This window comes from Ahaetulla prasina, chromosome 6 (assembly GCF_028640845.1).
Source record: "Ahaetulla prasina isolate Xishuangbanna chromosome 6, ASM2864084v1, whole genome shotgun sequence".
NCBI lineage: Eukaryota > Metazoa > Chordata > Lepidosauria > Squamata > Colubridae > Ahaetulla > Ahaetulla prasina.
In genome coordinates, this window is record NC_080544.1 from 35,310,694 (window position 1) to 35,329,500 (window position 18,807).

Here is an 18,807-nt window from a genome sequence, read left to right on the forward strand (position 1 = left end):
CAGCTTAGAGCCAGTCATGATATGATCTACACTTTGACATGGGACCCAGCAGTCACATTGAGGGGAGTATCGTATGTCCCATTTATACAGAGTGTGTCAGCAGATGCTGATGACGCGCGAATCCTATTCAGGATTGTCCATTGCTGATGAGGTAGTCCAAAGCTTGGCACTTTTTTTGTGGGGTCTCCAACCCATTTGGCTCTCCATTGGGAATCGATGTTAAAGTTGTTGGGCACAATGCCAGTTGGGGCTTTCTGGATTTGAACCTTTCTGCTAATAGATGAGGAAGGTCAGCATGCACTGGTAGGAATGAGTTGTTCATAATTTTTCTGCATTCTCTCACTAATGCATCTTGCCTTCGTAAAGCTGGCAGCGCTATATGGCTCAGAACAGGAAGCCAGCAAATTGCAGTGGTTTTTAATACATCTGCTTATAATCCTCATGGTGTCCTTGAATTTGGCATCTAATTACTATGGCAGCTGTTTCATACCAGGGGGTATGAAATCTGAATATGACAAGATCAGAAAGGAATAGTCACTGATATTAACTGGTTAAAATGTTTTTGGTTACGTCTATGGATCAGCCATCCTGATCATGGTTGTCCCAAAGGTGCTTTTTCAAGAGGCAACTGGACTTTCTGTTTTTTTCTTAAAAGACGTTTCACTTCTCATCCAAGAAGCTTCTTCAGCTCTAGGTTTTCAAAAGATGGTTTCCAGGTCTGACAGGTTTCTAGGTTACAGTTTGAGAACATTTGTCTTTACCCCCATTCTCTGTCATTCCCATGGAGGTTATATATTGAACCTATGGTGTAGATTTATGTTCTCCAGATGATACTGAACTACAATTGCCAGCATGAGGGATGCTAGCAATGTGTGAAAGTTCCACCACCTAGCTGAGATTTCTTTAAAAAGGATGATGATCTTATATATGCATACCTTTTTCTATATAAAAAAATGGCTTCCTAATTCTTGGTGACAATACAGCTGGTTAAGATGTTGGAACACAGCTTATATACATGTTATCAAAACAGATTCTAAACAGTTGGTTGGATAAGACAAGAGCATCAAGAAAAATCTTTTGCATTTGATGTACAGATTACACTAAACAGAAATGTTCTGGAGGTAAGCCCAATTGAACATAAAAAGAATAACCAGGTATATAGATACATTTGACATAATTACAGAAAATAAGCATCAAAATCAAAGAGAATAATAATTCCACTGTGTGGATTGCTCATTTAAATAACTTACTTTTTGAACTTGCTCATTATTCCACTATCATTTTTCTTGATATCATGCACTATTTTTTGAAGTTGCCTGTTTGAAAGAAAATGGTAAGAATTACTACCAGATCACACCATTTATTACATACATACTACAGCATGCTGAAATAAAAGCCAATGGCCAACCACTTTCATACAAGAAATGCCATAAATCTGTCCATTGAACTGACAAAAAGCTGAGCATGACTTCTGACATCTGTATCTTTTTACCCCCAACATCATCAACAACTAAAATGTTAACATTTGCCAATGTATTTTAATGTCTTTAAAGTACTTATCTTCCTAGTGAATCTATTTATTGGGAAATGTTTGTAACTCAGTGTTGTGAAAGTATAGCACAAAATCTGCCATCCGACAGAAGACATTGAGGAACTTCCTAGAAAGAGAATGTACAATTACCATTTACTTATGATAAGTAAATTATCATAAGTAAATGGTAGCGCACTGGTTAGAATGCAGGGGCTAACTCAGTGCTTACCGCCAGAAGTTTGATTCCTCCTATCCTGACTGGCTCAAGGTTGACTCAAGGAGGACCCAGATTGTTGGGAGCGATAAGCTGACTCTGTAAACTGCTTAGAGAGGGCTGTAATATACTATGAAGTGGTGTTTAAGTGCTATTGCTATATCATGATGTGTTATACAGGTAGTGCTCAATTTATGATTGGTCACTTAGTGACTGTTCAAAATTATAATGGACCCGCAAAAAGATACTTATGACCGAGTTCTGAAGTTCTGATATCATTTCCCACCACCACCACCACGATTTCACTGCATTTTGGGTGCTCGGCAACAAGCCTGCATTCATGACTGTTTGCAGCACCTTGCCATCATGTGATTGTGATTTGTGCCAGTTTTGCCAGAAACCAGTGTTTACTTCCAGTTTCCAGCAAAAACTGACCTATAGTAAACAATGAATTTGCTTTCTAGCTACTGCATTTAATTAATGACCTCCACAAAAAGATAATAAAATCAGGTTCAATCATATGGTGACCCACTTTATGAACATCACGATTTACAACTGTAATTGTTAGGCTAAATTGTGGTCATCAGTCGAAAACTACCAGGACAGTGTCTTAGTTGTCATCTTCCTCCTCCTCCTTTAATATCCTGCCTTCTAGCCTACAGGATACATTCTAATTTACAAGTGTACATAAAAGACTGTTTTAGTAATCTGCAACAATAACTGTTTAAATTGATGTGTTAACTATTCTAAAGTCTTACATTACCATGTACTCATACATACGTACTCACTGAAGACATGAACTGTATTGTTGTCAAGACATTAAATATTTTCCTTAATTAAATCCTTTCTTAACGTACAAAATGCATCACATTCTTTGTTTTGTATTTTATAACAAACACAAGATGTGGACATCCTTTTAAACACATGAAAACACATATCAGGATTCACATACAATCAGAGTGTATAAGTCAAAAACGGATCTTTATAAAGGACTGGCAACTTCCCTAAACAGGTAATTCAAAACGACCTACTTTCATACCACCTCCTGGAGGTCAGTAAAGGTCAAAAGAGCAGACAGGATATGCACTGCATAAAAATAGAGAAATTTCCTCCCCCCACTTGAGACATAGGGGAAGTGGAAGTCATGTAAAACTTTGTAAAAGAAATGTGTGACGTAACATCTTCTTATAGACAGGTGGACAATAATTCAGTATGATCAGCCTTCAGCAACTTACTACTTTCTGCATGCCCTGGAATAAATTTAACTAACAGACACACACCTGAATGGTGTCAGGATGGGAAAGGAACAATTACATATAATTTAATGATTTAAATTGCTGGCATTAATAGACTCATTTTAGTTCCATCCTATTAAAACTTTATATCTGCCCTATTTCAATCTGGGGTCAACAGGCACAAGTTGTTCTCATTCTTCTTTTGTGGAGGACTGTTAGGAATAACAGTTGCAGTCAAACACATCTTGGAGGACTTCAAACAAAAAAAAATCTGACTGAAATTCTGGGAAATCAAAAAAATTCTATGGTTCTCACTAGATCACATGAAGAGTGTGAAATATCTACCAGCTTCAACATTTGCTCCATTACTGTGAAAAGGAATACATTTGTTGTATTCAATGAAAGAGAAACTGCTATGCAGCTGGTATTTATTTTGGTTGGCATGTCTTTTAGTTTTGTATAAATAGGTACTCAGGTGAAACTTTTAAAAAAGGATTATAGTTTACGAATAGTGGATGGCCCTTGCAGGTTCCAAACAATTCCTACAAATGCCCTGAAAGAGTATTGTGTTTTGGGTTATTACTGATTTTATTTAGTTACTCCAAGATACTTGTAGAATCATAGAATGCATTAACTGGAAGGGACCTTTTAGGGTAAGGGTTGTCAAACTCGCGGTGTCATGTTGTCATCATGTGATGTATCACAACATTTCTCCCCTTCGCTAAACTGGGGGTGGGCGTGGCCAGTGTATGACACATCTGGCCCATGGGCCACGAGTTTGACACTCCTGATTTAGGGAAGCTACTCATTGTCTTAAATCAAACCATCCCTACAGGAGGCATTTCAACTCTTCTCTCAAAACCTTCAATTAAGAGACTCCATCACTGTTCTAGGCAAACTCTTCCATGTATCAGCTCTTGTCACCAAGAAATGTCTGCTCATCTTCAACCTGATTCTCTTTTGTTTATGTGACAGTTTATCAGCCCATGACTTGCCTTGCCTTCTAAAGAGAGCAGAAGAGCTTTTTAGTTATTTGTAGACCACGACTGTAATTCTCCTCTTCTGGAAGTTTATGTTATCTGACTCCTTTCACCACTCCTCATAGAGAATCACTTCCAGAATTTATCATACCGATAATTCTTTATTAGGTTTTCTTTTCCCCTCAAAAACCTGTTTAGTAGAAACTGGAAAATGAAGAGTTGATAACAGTCATTTTCACTCAGCTTTAAGAAGACGGCAGTGGCAAACCACTTCTGAAATGTTGCCAAGAAAACTACAGGGTCTAGTTCAGGCAGGTGCCAAGAGTAAAAAAAAAATGACTTAAAGACATAACACACAAGATATTTTGGTCCTTATATCCTTATAGCTGATTTTTTTATGTTCAACATAAGCAATTTTGCAATTCTCAAATAATATAAATATAAATCACAGGTAAAACCTGTGATGGCCAGGTGGTTATGACTGCAACTTTGATAATATCACCCATCAGTTTAAAGCGATCAGAGCACCAAATTCAATACCTTTTCCCACAGAAAGATTGGAACTAGTTTTTCAAGTTGACATAACTTCACCATAAAATACTTTGAATAATTGTGTGAAGGAATGTTAGTGGCTGATCACTGACAAATGGTTTAATATACATTATCATGGTCAGAAAATGTTATAGAGCGTTATACCAGATTTCCCCAAATGATCAAATGTTGGAACTGCAATCTCACAATATACATTTCCTTGATTTTCTTAAAAAAAAACACCTCAGAATATTAAAAAAGAAATAAATAGAAAATTGCTGCCTTTAGGCATTTGAAGTATTGAAAGTATTTACCTACAATCCTTTTTATCTGAAGGGAAGAATTCTGGTTTTGGATGTTTTTTTTTACAAATCTAAAAATGTTAGGTAATCCCAAAAGAAAGTTATAGAAAGCTCACCGCTGATTCCAGGAAATCTCTACATTTCATGAGTTGAACCCTTCCCTACATGTGAAGGTGTTGACAGATACTTTGTACATCTAAAGAGGGCTTTTTTTCATAAAGGATGTACTTTTATGAATCTTCAGTTTCTTTCGAGTGCTAACTTTCAACATTAATCTCATGGACTAATTTCATACATCACAGTAAGCCATTAATCATTGTTTACAAACCATAATTGCAGGCTTTGAACTGTGCTAAGTTATAACAAAAAGAAATCACATTTTGTGGCCTGTTATACTTGTAAGGGACACGGTGGCTCAGGGGCTAGGACGTTGAGCTTGTCGATCGAAAGGTTGGCAGCTCAGCGGTTCAAATCCCTAGTGCTGCCATGTAACGGGGTGAGCTCCTGTTACTTGTCCCAGCTTCTGCCAACCTAGCAGTTTCAAAAGCACGTAAAAATGCAAGTAGAAAAAATAAGGACCACCTTTGATGGGAAGGTAACAGCGTTCCGTGCGCCTTTGGTGTTGAGTCATGCCGGCCACATGACCACGGAGACGTCTTCGGACAGCGCTGGCTCTTCGGCTTTGAAACGGAGATGAGCACCGCCCCCTAGAGTCGGCAACGACTAGCACATATGTGCGAGGGAAACCTTTACCTTTATACTTGTAATCCTGCTTTGATTTGGTTTGATCCCACCCAATTCCCAAGCAGGTACATCCTTGATGGGTGATAACATTCCCCAAAGGGCAGATGTGTCCAGATAATCCAAGGTCCACTCCTTTTATGAGTGTGCAATACACATGAGACATGTTAAAAAGGACCAGATTTTAGATTGTCAGGACCAGGTTTTGAAGTGGTTGACCCACCACTGTGTTCAACTTTTTCTCTGCATTAAGATTCCTAAGTATCTCAAACAGGGGTCTCCAACCTTGCCAACTTTAAGACTTGTGGACTTCAACTCCCAGCTATGCCAACTGAGGAATTCTGGGAGTTGAAATCCACAAGCCTTAAAGTTGCTAAGTTTGGAGACCCCTGGTTAAAAATTATCTAAAACCTATCTAAAGGAACCATAACTGTCTAAAATTAAATTGGTAAGAGTATAAAGGGTATAAAGAGTATAAAGGGCCTCTGGTGGCTCAGGCTGGTAAGACAGTCTGTTATTAACAGCAGCTGCTTGCAATTACTGCAGGTTCAAGTCCCACCAGGCCCAAAGTTGACTTAGCCTTCCATCCTTTATAAGGTAGGTAAAATGAGGACCCAGATTGTTGGGGGCAATAAGTTGACTTTGTATATAATATACAAATGGATGAAGACTATTGCTTGACATAGTGTAAGCCGCCCTGAGTCTTCGAAGAAGGGCGGGATATAAATGCAAACAACAACAACAACAACAACAACAACAACAACAACAATGGAAACAATTATGATAACATGTATGTTTGTGTGAAATATTAAACTATGGCAAAATTAGTTATGATTTATTATCTGAGATTGCATGATACAATGAATATAAATTAAATACATTCCCACAATAGAGCAGGCTAAAATGAGTTGTCCTTGGTGTGTCTCAGAGTGGTTTATAAACCCAGCCATTATAAAACAAATGTATCAGACAAAGGAGAAAAAGCAAAGAAGAAACGAAGATAGGGTATAGTTCAGAAGAACGAAATCTCTAGTGTTATCCTGGATTTTCTCTTTTGATCAACTAGATGTCATTAAGTCGATGTCCACTCTGAATGACCACATTTTCCCCCCAAGAGTAATTGCATATACTTTGGGTTATTATTGAGACAAACTGAGCCAATTAAAACTTTTTTCTAATTATAAGTGTTTAGAAACTGAACGTTCCAATTACTTTAAATAACCTTAATTTTAATCATGTATTTTTCCAAGAGAAAGAAGTCTTGTCAAAAAAGAGTAACAGAAAAACTTTAAAAATTAATTCTGCCAGCTTTAACCTCTGATTGAAAACTGACATTTTCAAGTGATTAATTGCTTAGATTAATTGGCAAAGTTGACAGAGCTGTCAATCTGTATTTTTAGTGATACACTTTCTTTGATCTGCTAAATTAGTAGAAAAAGACATTTAAAGAATTTTTAAAAAGCAATGGACTTCTGTACAATTATTCAAGATGGAAAAGGACAAAGTAGTAGTGGAATTCTGTAGAATTTCTTTTGCTAATTAAGTGCATAAGGGTCGACCACTCCTCAAGAATCATCTATTGGCTTGCAGCCTAAATAGAACAACCACAAGAATATTCAATATGTTAACTATGTTCTTTCAAACATCTATAAAATGTATAGACTGTATCAAATTATGACATTATAGACAATTATAAAGTCAAATTATACAACATCAAAAAGAGAGCTTTAGCAATAGCTCTTAGACTTATATTCAGCTTCATATTACAGCCCTCTCTAAGCAGTTTACAGAGTCAGCATATTGCCCCCAACAATCCGGGTCCTCATTTCACCGACCTCAGAAGGCTGAGCCAATTTTGAGCTGATCAGAATCGAACTTCTGACGGTGAGCAATGAGTTATCTTTCAATACTGCATTCTAACCACTGCGCCACTACGGTTCTAAAGAAGTTTGATCTCACCAAAATTCCTTCTACCTATGCAACTGATGTGAAAAATAGGTTTGAACTGCCGGACACTATTGAGAAAATGTCCAAGTTACTGTTTCAAGAAATTCAATTAACTGTGATTGAAACAGTAGTTGAACATATGCCATTCAAGAAGCCAAAGAAAAATCTTTTATATTAAACCATCGGAATAGCCAAGCAAAGAAAAGCAGTCAAAGCAGAAGGCAAATGGGAGGAAGCAAGGAGTCTGAATGTAGATTTCCAAAAAGCAGCAAGGAAAGATGTCAACGTTTATTGAGACCAGCATTTCAAGCAGTTAGAAGAGGAATGCATGAAGGGCCACTCCAGGAATGCATCAGCGCAGTTCAAAATAATTTGAACACTATTCACTGGTCATAAAAGCATCATCAAAAAAAGGGAAAGAACTGTCTGACCAACAAGGTGTCACTAATGGATGATGTGAGTATACAGAAGAATTGTATGGCAGCAAACAAAAAGGCCCAGCCACCCAAGGATAATGAGCTAATGGAACCCATCCGTCAGGAAGAAGTCTTGTGAGCAATGAGCCAACTGTCAAACAAGGCCCCAAGTGCTGATACCATCTCTGTAGAATTGGTGAGGCCTGTACCACCTATCACCAATCACGGCCTTTTTGTGCCAGAAAATTTGGGATTGAAATCACAGGATTGAAAACAGCCAGTATTCATTCCATTCTCCAAAAAAGAACAACTGTAAGGATTATTCCAATTACTGCACAAGCGCCCTCATCCCTCATGCTACAAGATTCTCCTTTAGATTGTATAGCAAGGTCTGGCATGAATATCTAAAGTTTCATTCAACCTCTAAGCTGAAGTGACCATGAGGAAACTGAAATTTGAAGAATTAAAAAAATGGGAGTAAAGCTCAGAAAAAGGAACAGCAATAATCTTTTATTTTAGCGGCTGAGTTTTAACAAACTTGTGTAACAATGGGGACTACCCTTGATTTGAGGCGAGTTTGTTCAAGAGAGAATCCCGTAGAGAGAATTTATTTATTATTATTAAATTTATACACTCCTCATCTCACTATACAAATCTCTGCTTCTTACTTTCTCTTAGTGTACATGGGACCTTCAGCAACCATTCTTGGGTGGGGGTGGGGCAGTCTCTATCTGGGAAAGGTCATTTTCTGGATCCCTAGGCCTTGACCCATAATGTCATTTATTGATGATAATCAATATCTGGTCTCAGAAGCACATTGGTGGTCAATACAGATCGTATAATAGTGGTGTTAGATGATCATAATAAGACTGTCCCGTAAACACTTGGTTGCTTGCATTTTATAATCCACTCAAGATTCTGAAAATGCATCTATAATTTTATTACAATCGAATTATTGTAACACAGACAAGAGAAAAGAAGGGCAGGAAACTCCTGTTCCGCATAAGGTCTCTACTAATCTGCCAGGTGAAGCTGATATCCCTCCTGGCCATAGCTTCCATCTATTCTACCTAGGAGGACCTTTAAGTTGCAAGCTTGCTCTCCCATGGAGACACATTGACGGTCCAGAATCATTCCAGAATCAGTAGGTTTTTGAATTAATTGCCATTACATCTTCCTTGAGTTTGAATCTGTTCTTCCCCATTAAGATTCCGATAGCTTCCACATATCAGTTTGCTGCTATAACATCCTCAGTTCATCCTGGAGGAGAAATGCACAGTTGAATATAATCATACCAAATCAGCAGATGACTTTTCCCTGTAGTTTCATGTATAGTAAAAAGTTTGCAATTTTTTAAAAAAAAGTAATTTAACAGTTAATAGTTAAATCGGCCAAAGAGGTTGTAGAAAAAATGCTTTTAAAAGCCTCTGATGATCCCAACTGAGCTGCACAATCATCAGAGGCTTTTTTTTTACTTTTAAAAGCATTTTTTCAGAGAAAAAAAATTCTCACAAATTGTGCAATTCTTAACATAATTAACAAAATGTTTTGTGATTCTGCTGTAATCAATTCCAACTGTTATTTTATATATTGTGTACATAACGAGAAATTGTTGATACACTGTTGTCACTGGCAGTGGTGTGTGTATTTTATGTAGGAACCCATGATCTAAGCTTTTTTTTTCCTTCAGAAAAAATGAACAATGTAAAGTGTAATAAAACTTGATATAATTTTTTTAAGAGTACGGAATACCTTCCTTCCCTTTTCTCTCTCTGTTTTCTGAGAAACAAAAAGAAAGGACATTTGGGAAAAAGTGTTAATCTGTTTTAAACGTCCTTCTTCTTTAAAGACTTAATAAACAATCTATCTTTTTTTTCATAAACCTTACAATGAGTGCATACCATTTGCTATTTAATTAGATATAAAAGTATAAATGTCTTAGTCTTATTCAAATAAGCTTTATAGACAGATGTAACATGAGATGTGGAACAGAAAGCAGTAGGGAAAAACATCTGAGTACAGGTGCTAGGAAATATTCCTCACATCTTTTAAAGATACAATAAATAGACAATTGGAGACGCTCTGCTGTGGCAGTCCATACTAAAAGGAGAAGCAATACTTTTGTGCACCATCTGCAGATTTGTTCATTTCAGCTGACCAAAGTTATGGGAGAATTAACATCTGTTTCTCAATCTCTACATTTCAAATGACAACCTTCTGAATTTGATGCTTTCAACACATCTCTTAGAACTGAGATGACCTCGACACACTATTTTAGATTTCAAATCAAGAGAAGGCCCAGGTGTTCTTCCTCTGATTAAACTAGATCAATTTCAATCAATAATTCTGATGATGTGAATGGTTGTTTTGGGGCAATATTTATTCGACAGGGCTTATGCCCACCTGCCAGGAAGCTCTGGAACTGGTTGCTAAGAATTATCACTGTCTTTTTCACATGGGAAATTGCCTCCTTGTTTAATAGAGGCATTTATTTATTTATTTATTTATTTATTTATTTATTTATTTACTTACTTACTTACTTACTTACTTATATGTCAACAAGTACAAGGAAATAAGTAACAGTATACACATAGACATGGACACATGAAAAAAATTGGCACTAATGAAAGGATATAAATAGGCAAAACATAGCCATAAACACATAGACTGATTACATATAAATGGGGACAGTATTTATTTATTTATTTATTTATTTATTTAATTAGTAGTACAGGGATGGTAGGCACGCTGGTGCGCTTATGCATGCCCCCTTAGGGATCTCTTAAGAAACATGAAAGGTCCACGGTAGACAGTTTAAGGTAAAAGGTATCGGGATTAGCGAGACTAACAACAGGATCAGGTAGAGTGTTCCAGACATTTACTACTCTATTGCAGAAGTCATATTTCTTACAATCAAGATTAGAGCGATTTACATTGAGTTTGAATCTATTGATAGATTTTATTATAGATGCTTATTTTAGAAGTCCTCTTTTGCTTCTCCAGGGAGGCCAGCTTCCCAATTCCAGGCCAGTTTCTAACTGTTCGTGGTTGGGCAAAGTAACTGAGCAGGAGATAGCTTTTCACCTGCAGACAGTCCTAAATGAAATGGATTCTAGATATATTTTAAACAGGCTTTTGAGCTTACTGGATGATCTTCATTTAGAGTATAACAGAAGGCAAATTTTGATTATCCTAGATAGCTTAGCAAATTTTGATACTATTGGCTGTTTTCCTTCTGGACTGGGCAGTTCTGGGAATCGGGGGGGCAACTTCTCTGCAACAGTTCTTGAGGTCCCTCAAGACTTCATTTTGTCCCTGATACATCTGGAAATAAACTGAAACCATAGAAAAAAACCAGCAGCTTTAGAGTATAGTGACCAGACGTCCCACTTTTGGCGGGACAGTCCCACTTTTTAATAATTTGTCCCGCGTCCCGTGGCAATTCCATAAAGTCCCGATTTTTTTTTGTTTCACTCCCATTCTGAAAATGGGAGGCGGCAACGCAAGAGGAGGAGGTGGAGTAGGGGAAGTGGCGGAGAAGGGGGCGCGAGAGGGAGGAGAGACGCAGTTTGACTTCACCCGAGAGGAAGAGAAGAGCAGAGAGGAGAGCCGAGGAGAGCCTAGCCTGCCTGGAAGAGCCGAGAGGAGAGCCGAGCCTGCCTGGAAGAGTGGAGAAGCAGCAGCCGCTCCTCCTCCTTCAGGCAGGTGGCAAGACTCAGCGTGCATGCGCAGCCCCCCCTCCCGCCCGTCAATGGTGTCCCACTTTGCCATTGCTGAAATCTGGTCACTTTACTTTAGAGTGAACTGTTATTAACATAACAGTTACAATCAAATCCACTTGTCTGTGTCAACATCATAAGGCAATGGGGTCTAAATGTCTACCCAAAGGTAATTATGTGATGGATGATGGAAAATCAGTTGAAACTGGATCAGTTGAAACTGGAGATACTCCATTTATGTGTGTGGGATCATAATTCTAGCATGGTGCTAAATCTGATTGCTTTAGATCAGGGGTGTCAAACTCAAGGCCAGCGGGCCGAATCCGTCCAGCAATGTGGTTGGATCTGGCCTATGGGGACATCCTGGAAAATGTAAGGGGCCAGCTCCTGTTGCTTCAGCCAGGTCTACCCAGTGTGAAGAGGAAACATTGGCCCAGCATGGCTTTAGCCCAGTCTACCTAGTCCTGGTGGGCCCAGTCTACCCAATACAAAGAGGAAACAGCACTGAGCTGAGAGGCCCAGAGAAGAGCTGAAAAGGCTGTGCTTGTGCAGGCCAAGCAAATAGGCTGGGCGGGACTAGGCAGCTGGCCAGTGTGCCCAACAACAGCTGGCCAGTGTTTCTGGCAACAGGCAGGCAGACTGTGCCAGCTGCAGCTTGTTGGCCTAGCCCCACACAGCCTGTTATATCTGACCTGTGTAAACACAGCCTCTTCATCTCATTGCTGGGCCTCTCAGCTCAGTGCCTGGCCTGGTGCCATGCCCAGTGAGCAGTGTCAAGCTGGCCACACCCATCCAGTCAGCCATGCCCACCCGGCCCCCCGAGGTCAACCACAGCCGATGCAGCCAGTAAAATTGAGTTTGACACCTCTGCTTTAGATGAAATGCTTTAGATGAACTCTCCAAAAGCAGAAACAGAACTTTCTTAATATCTTAAAAAATGTGCCTTGACATCCTTTTCAATCAGCTTTGGCTTCTAGCAAATAAAAAACAAAGGTGTCTTTCCTGATAATCTCCAAGTTGATTTCACTCTGCAGACCCCTGGGAGATCCGCAATGTCATCACAGGGGTCCGTGAAGTCTTGAAGAAATGTTATGATTTAAATCTTGACTTAACCCTTAGGGAGGAGGTCCCGTGGCCATAGTCCGTGGCCACAAAAGATATTTAAAGGAGGTCCATGGTGAAGAAAATACTGGCATAAATAGTTGATTTTAAATTGGGGTTTTATTAATATTTTAAATTTTTAAAATCTTTTTTAATTATCAGCCGTTTAGTAATAGTTTTATTTTAAATTCTTTTAATTGTATATATTCTGTATTTTATTTGGCTGTACACCGCCCTGAGTCCTTCGGGAGAAGGGCGGTATAAAAATTTAATAAAATAAATAAATAAAAATAAATAAAATAAAATAAAATAAAAGGTTGAGAACCATTGCTGTAACGCATTTCATGTACATCTGTCCTCTGGTGCATCATTCATCAAAATGCTGCAATCAAATTGATCTTTATTCAACTGTTTGAAATCTTTACACTAATAAAGAGTATAATCTTTATACTGTTACTATTTTTAAAAACTTGAACTGTTTGAGCTGAGGACACCCAAGGTAACACTTCCTCTTCCAAGGCAGAGATAAACTTGGGAGATTTATTTTCGTAGCAGTCACTCATTTGGTTGCCACTTGAAGTTGACATTTCTCTGTGGTTGCGCCATATCTGGGGAACTTCCCAATACAGTACCGGGATGGCCATCTGCTCTTGCTTTAAGCCAGCTTTAAAATGTATCAGTAATAGCTTATTGGCTATTTTTTCAATAAGCAAATGGCTTATTTTTTCAAAACTTTTCCAAAGTGAGAATTAATCTAAATAGGTTTTAAAACTATATGTCTTACATGTTATCATTATTATTAGATTTTTTGCAGTTTGTCTCCCCAAACACGACAAACCCTCTGACGTGCACTCAAAAGATTCCTTTATTAGGAATGCCGGCAGCCACGGCAAAAAGTTTATCTCGCAGGCTAACAAGTCTGTCCGTCCATCTGTAAAATGAATAGATATCTGCCACACTTATTCCTCTCCGCCCCTGCCTTTTATCCCCAGAGCAAGGGTGGGGCCTTGTTAGCAGCGGTGGCTCTTCCTCCCCCAGGATCGGCCCATGGATTTCCACTGCTCTCCTCTCCTCTGCCTTCTGTGCACTGGACCCAGCTGTCCCTCTTCTTCATTAACCACCTCCAGACCTGGGGGCTGTTGACTCTCCATCTGAGGACTGACGGACGGTTCAGGCTCAGCCGCTGTCTCTCTCTTTCTGACAGCTCCATTTCCTCTTTCCCCTCGGAGCTCTCAGGTTGCCTTGATGCTGACCTTGACTCCCATGCCTCCTCCTCCTCTAATATGGCTGTTGGAAGGGCCGGCGGGCAACAGGCCACAACAGATGACCCCCCAACAAAAAATAAAGCAATATTTTTGAGTTGTTGCTATCAGTTCTGATAGCCTTACCCCATCCCACATCTGAAAAAGAAATCTAAAATTCATTCTTCACACTGCAGTTAAAGGAACATAATGTATATAGATGTTAACTGTAAAGAAATAACAATAGTCAAATACCATTGACAGGCGTCACATTCTGCTGTTTTTACCTTCATGTTTGTAAACAAGTCTATTAATAGTTCAGATAGTTGGTTTTTTTGTTTGTTTGTTTTTTGCATTTATATCCCGCCCTTCTCCGAAGACTCAGGGCAGCTTACACTATGTTAGCAATAGTCTTCATCCTATTTGTATATTTATATACAAAGTCAACTTATTGCCCCCAACAATCTGGGTCCTCATTTTACCTACCTTATAAAGGATGGAAGGCTGAGTCAACCTTGGGCCTGGTGGGACTAGAACCTGCAGTAATTGCAGGCAGCTGTGTTAATAACAGACTGTCTTACCAGTCTGAGCCACAGAGGCCCTAGTTCTTGAGTTACGACCGGTCACTTAGTGACTGAAGTTCTGACAGACCTACCTGGAGGGTACCTACCACCCAGATTTAAAGTTCGAACAGTGAGGTTTCTCCCCCCTCCCTGAAGTCATGTGAGTGGCAACTGGACAGCATTTACAGCCATTTTCAGTGTCCCGTAATCACATTTTATAATGCTTTTGCTAAAAACTGACATTTGCTTCCAGTTTACAGCAAAACCACACCTATGGCAAACTGCTGGTTTGCTTAATAACTGTAGCATTCGCTTAATGACCTCAAAAAGCATCATAAACTTGATATATTCATGTGACCAACTTGCTTTATGAGTTATAATGATAATGGGTGGGCTCCATTATAGTCATAACATGAGGACTACCTGCCTTTAGACAATATAAGGAAAAACTCCTTATACAGGCTACTTCCTCTAATTCAACCTAGTTCATTATATAAAGAAATACTTGTTTATTTTAATAGTAAGTTTAAAATTTAATGGAAGTGCTTATGCTAAAGGAAAATTACTTTTGCTCATCTTTCAAGACATGGAGATGAGCCTATTCACAGAGAAGGAAGCTGCCATGTAATCAATGGGAGTAATTTCTGATTAAACATCATGACTTGGCAACAAATATTTTAGACTATGTAGATGGTATACCTAGGTAGAAGTATGTATAGGAGTCTTAGATAAGTTGGATTGTCAGTTTCCAAAATGTTCTGTCAGCTTGGTTAGTACTGATTAGAAATGCTAGCAGCTAGAGTTTCAACCTATCTGAAGATTACCACTTTGGGAAAAGCTAGATTAAACTATACCCAAATATTGCCAGATGACAGGTGCCAAATGAATATATATGTATAACCAGTTTTTAAAATAGTAATTTTATTAAAATTTACGATTGCAAGGTAAAAACTAAGACATACTAAAAAAAATTCTTTTCTTTTTACAACCCTGTAATCTCTTTTATTGGGTGGAGTTGGGATGATTGAATGGAGTTGTGTGTTTACTGGCTGGATGCCCTTCCTGACGACTACGTGGAGTTTACAGCAGATATTTTCTCTTTGCATCCTTATAGAGAAACATCTACCACTGCCTAGGATTGAACTCTGAACTTTCCAAGGGGAAGCAAGAGTCTTTACCACGTGCCACTCCAAAAAAGAAAGAAAGAAAGAAAGAAAGAAAGAAAGAAAGAACAAAAAAGAAAAAAGAAAAGAAAAAATAAGAATAAAAGAACAGAAATATATAAAGAAATGACTTCCTACTTCATTACAAAGCATAAACAACTTTAATAACTTATCACTTTCTCTTAAAATATATCTATCACTTCTTCCTATATCCCACCTCTTATCTATAAATAAATCCTTAAAGCCATGCCATTTCAATCCTGATGTCACCAAAAGACCATTAAGAGATACCAGAGATAACATATCTATTTTAATTTTGATCAAATAAGCCAACTATATATTCCTTCCTTTTACTTTTAATTTCTTCAAATAATATCCTAGAACTTGATTTCTTTTGTTCTTTTTCACAAAATTCTTGAACACTTTAATAAGTCTTTTTTATAAATTCAATACAGGAAAATTATCTAGCTTACTCTCTTGATTTGTTAGTTGTAATATTTCTTTTAATTATTAAAAAGAAGTGAGCCGATTCAGTGGCTTAATAACGCTGGAGATGGTCTCTGCCGCAGTGATTGGAGTCTAGCACTTGGTGGCAGGGTAAGCTTCCATCATTTGCTTCAGTTTTGTCCACCTAATAGTTCGAAGGCATGTTCTATGTGAGTAGATAAATAGGTACCACTTTGGTGAGGAAATGAGTTAGTGCTCTGGGCAGGCAGGCAGATTCCTACCGCCTCTGAACCTTCCTGGTTGCAGTGCCTGTTTGCAAGGCAGCTCCAGGGAAGAGAGGGGGCTATTGCAGGAAGAGCTACTTGTCTTTTTTTCTGGGGCAAAGCCAGCTTGCTCTCCTGTGACGCACCTTGGGAAGTGCCCAAACATGTCCTACAACAGAGCAGGTAAATTGGCAGCCAAACTACTACTATACCATAGCCCTGTGGTCTCCTAGCTAATGTAACTATGTCATACAATGCTAATACTAAGACATCAACCAGTTTCTTTTGTATGATCAGTGAAAGCTATTTTCCCACATCACTCTTATAGCCTGTTGTGTTTAAATTTACATTTAAATCAGTCTCAATCTTGTTCTGTAAAACTTCTTCTTCTATAAGTTCCATAACATGGATTCTAAAAGAATCCTTAGCACCAGCAGAAAGATTTTATTTAGCAACGGTCAAAACTAGACAAACCATTCTTTCGTCTATTGCCTGCTGACTGTAGGGAAGGAACATATTTTGTGGTTATACTTCTTCCAAGGGATTAAGTGGGACAAAATTTGCTAATGGTAAAAATTACTGTTACAGTTTATAGAAAACACCTGTAGTCTGCTGTCCAGAGAGATTCCCACCAAGGCAAAAATGACACGATTAAAATTTTAAAAAGTTATCCCTGAAAACAATGACAGCCAGACCTTAAGAAAATGGCAGCAATTAAAAAAATATATAGACAAAATAGGTCAGTAAAATAATGATTTAAAACCCAAAGAAAGGTTTTCTGAGTTCAAATGATGCAAACTGAGCAAGATCTCAGAGACTGCACTACCCAGGAAATGGAAATGTTCTCCCAACCAAGCCACTCAATTTACTGTGATCTAACCACTTTCTTCAGAGGCAAGCAATCCTTAAGGTTCACAATGTTGTAAACATTGAAAGAAGGAAATATAGTCATGGCTAGCCTTGAGCACTTCTTGTGAGATTCTGGCCTAGGAAGACTTCAGATAAGCCTAGATTTAAAAACTTACTCTTTTCTATATTGAGAGATGGTTACTCAAGAGAACTTGAGAGTTTTCTTTCTAGATGACCTGCCATCAAGATCCTCTAAACAGATATATGTATGTGCATAATGGTTATCTTTTGAGAGCTGAATGCAATGAAATTTCATTTTAATGTATGCTGATTAGTTTTCATTTAAAGTGACACTAAAGTTTCATTTCTGTTTCTGTTCTGTTCTGTTCTGTTCTGTTCTGTTCTGTTCTGTTCTGTTCTATTCTATTCTATTCTATTCTATTCTATTCTATTCTATTCTATTCTATTCCTACTCCACTCCACTCCACTCCGGATTCTCTGACAGTGATTTGACACTTTTCCTTAGACATCCAATGGACTTAATGAGAACCCTAACCATTAATTATATCTAAATACCAGTGTAATCTACAAAGATTTCCAGTTAACATCTGTAAATACATGAACAATGTTAAAACACAAGTTTAATATTATAAAGTAGTACCGTAACAGAAGATGCATATGGCAGCTGTTCATCACCCCAAGTATCTTCCAGAACAGGGGTCTCCAACCTTGGCAACTTTAAGACTTGTGGACTTCAACTCTCAGAATACTGGGAGCTGGCTGAGGAATTCTGGGAGTTGAAGTCCACAAGTCTTAAAGTTGTCAAGGTTGGAGACCCCTGCTCCAGAACTATTCAAATTTTACTAACTTCTGTTAAGGCCATTAGGGACTGTGACAGAAAATAACTATCTGTGAATAGTATAATATAATATAATATAATAACAGAGTTGGAAGGGACCTTGGAGGCCTTCTAGTCCAACCCCCTGCCCAGGCAGGAAACCCTACACCATCTCAGTCAGATGGTTATCCAACATTTTCTTAAAAATTTCCAGTGTTGGAGCATTCACAACTTCTGCAGGCAAGTCGTTCCACTTATTAATTGTTCTAACTGTCAGGAAATTTCTCCTTAGTTCTAAGTTGCTTCTTTCCTTGATCAGTTTCCACCCATTGCTTCTTGTTCTACCCTCAGGTGCTTTGGAGAACAGCCCGACACCCTCTTCTTTGTGGCAACCCTGAGATATTGGAACACTGCTATCATGTCTCCCCTAGTCCTTCTTTTTATTAAACTAGACATACCCAGTTCCTGCAACCGTTCTTCATATGTTTTAACCTCCAGTCCCCTAATCATCTTTGTTGCTCTTCTCTGCACTCTTTCTAGAGTCTCAACATCTTTTTTACATCGTGGCGACCAAAACTGGATGCAATATTCCAAGTGTGACCTTACCAAGGCATTATAAAGTGGCATAATATAATAATTATAAAGTGGTAATAGACCCACTTCATACTTTAGTACTGGAAGAATAGTGCTAGAAATTGGTAAGGGATACTATGCACTGCACAGAAT

The 18,807-nt window shown here is 38.3% G+C and overlaps 1 protein-coding gene across 5 annotated transcripts in view; it reads right to left on the reverse strand.

The window, feature by feature from the left end:
* Positions 1–18,807, reverse strand: part of BLNK (B cell linker) — a 144,166-nt gene that overhangs the window by 46,175 nt on the left and 79,184 nt on the right. For all 5 annotated transcript variants that reach the window (XM_058187428.1, XM_058187429.1, XM_058187427.1 and 2 more), the window contains one exon: positions 1,251–1,316. In XM_058187428.1, the coding sequence (XP_058043411.1) occupies positions 1,251–1,316 (66 nt within the window). The remainder of the gene's footprint in view (positions 1–1,250; positions 1,317–18,807) is intronic.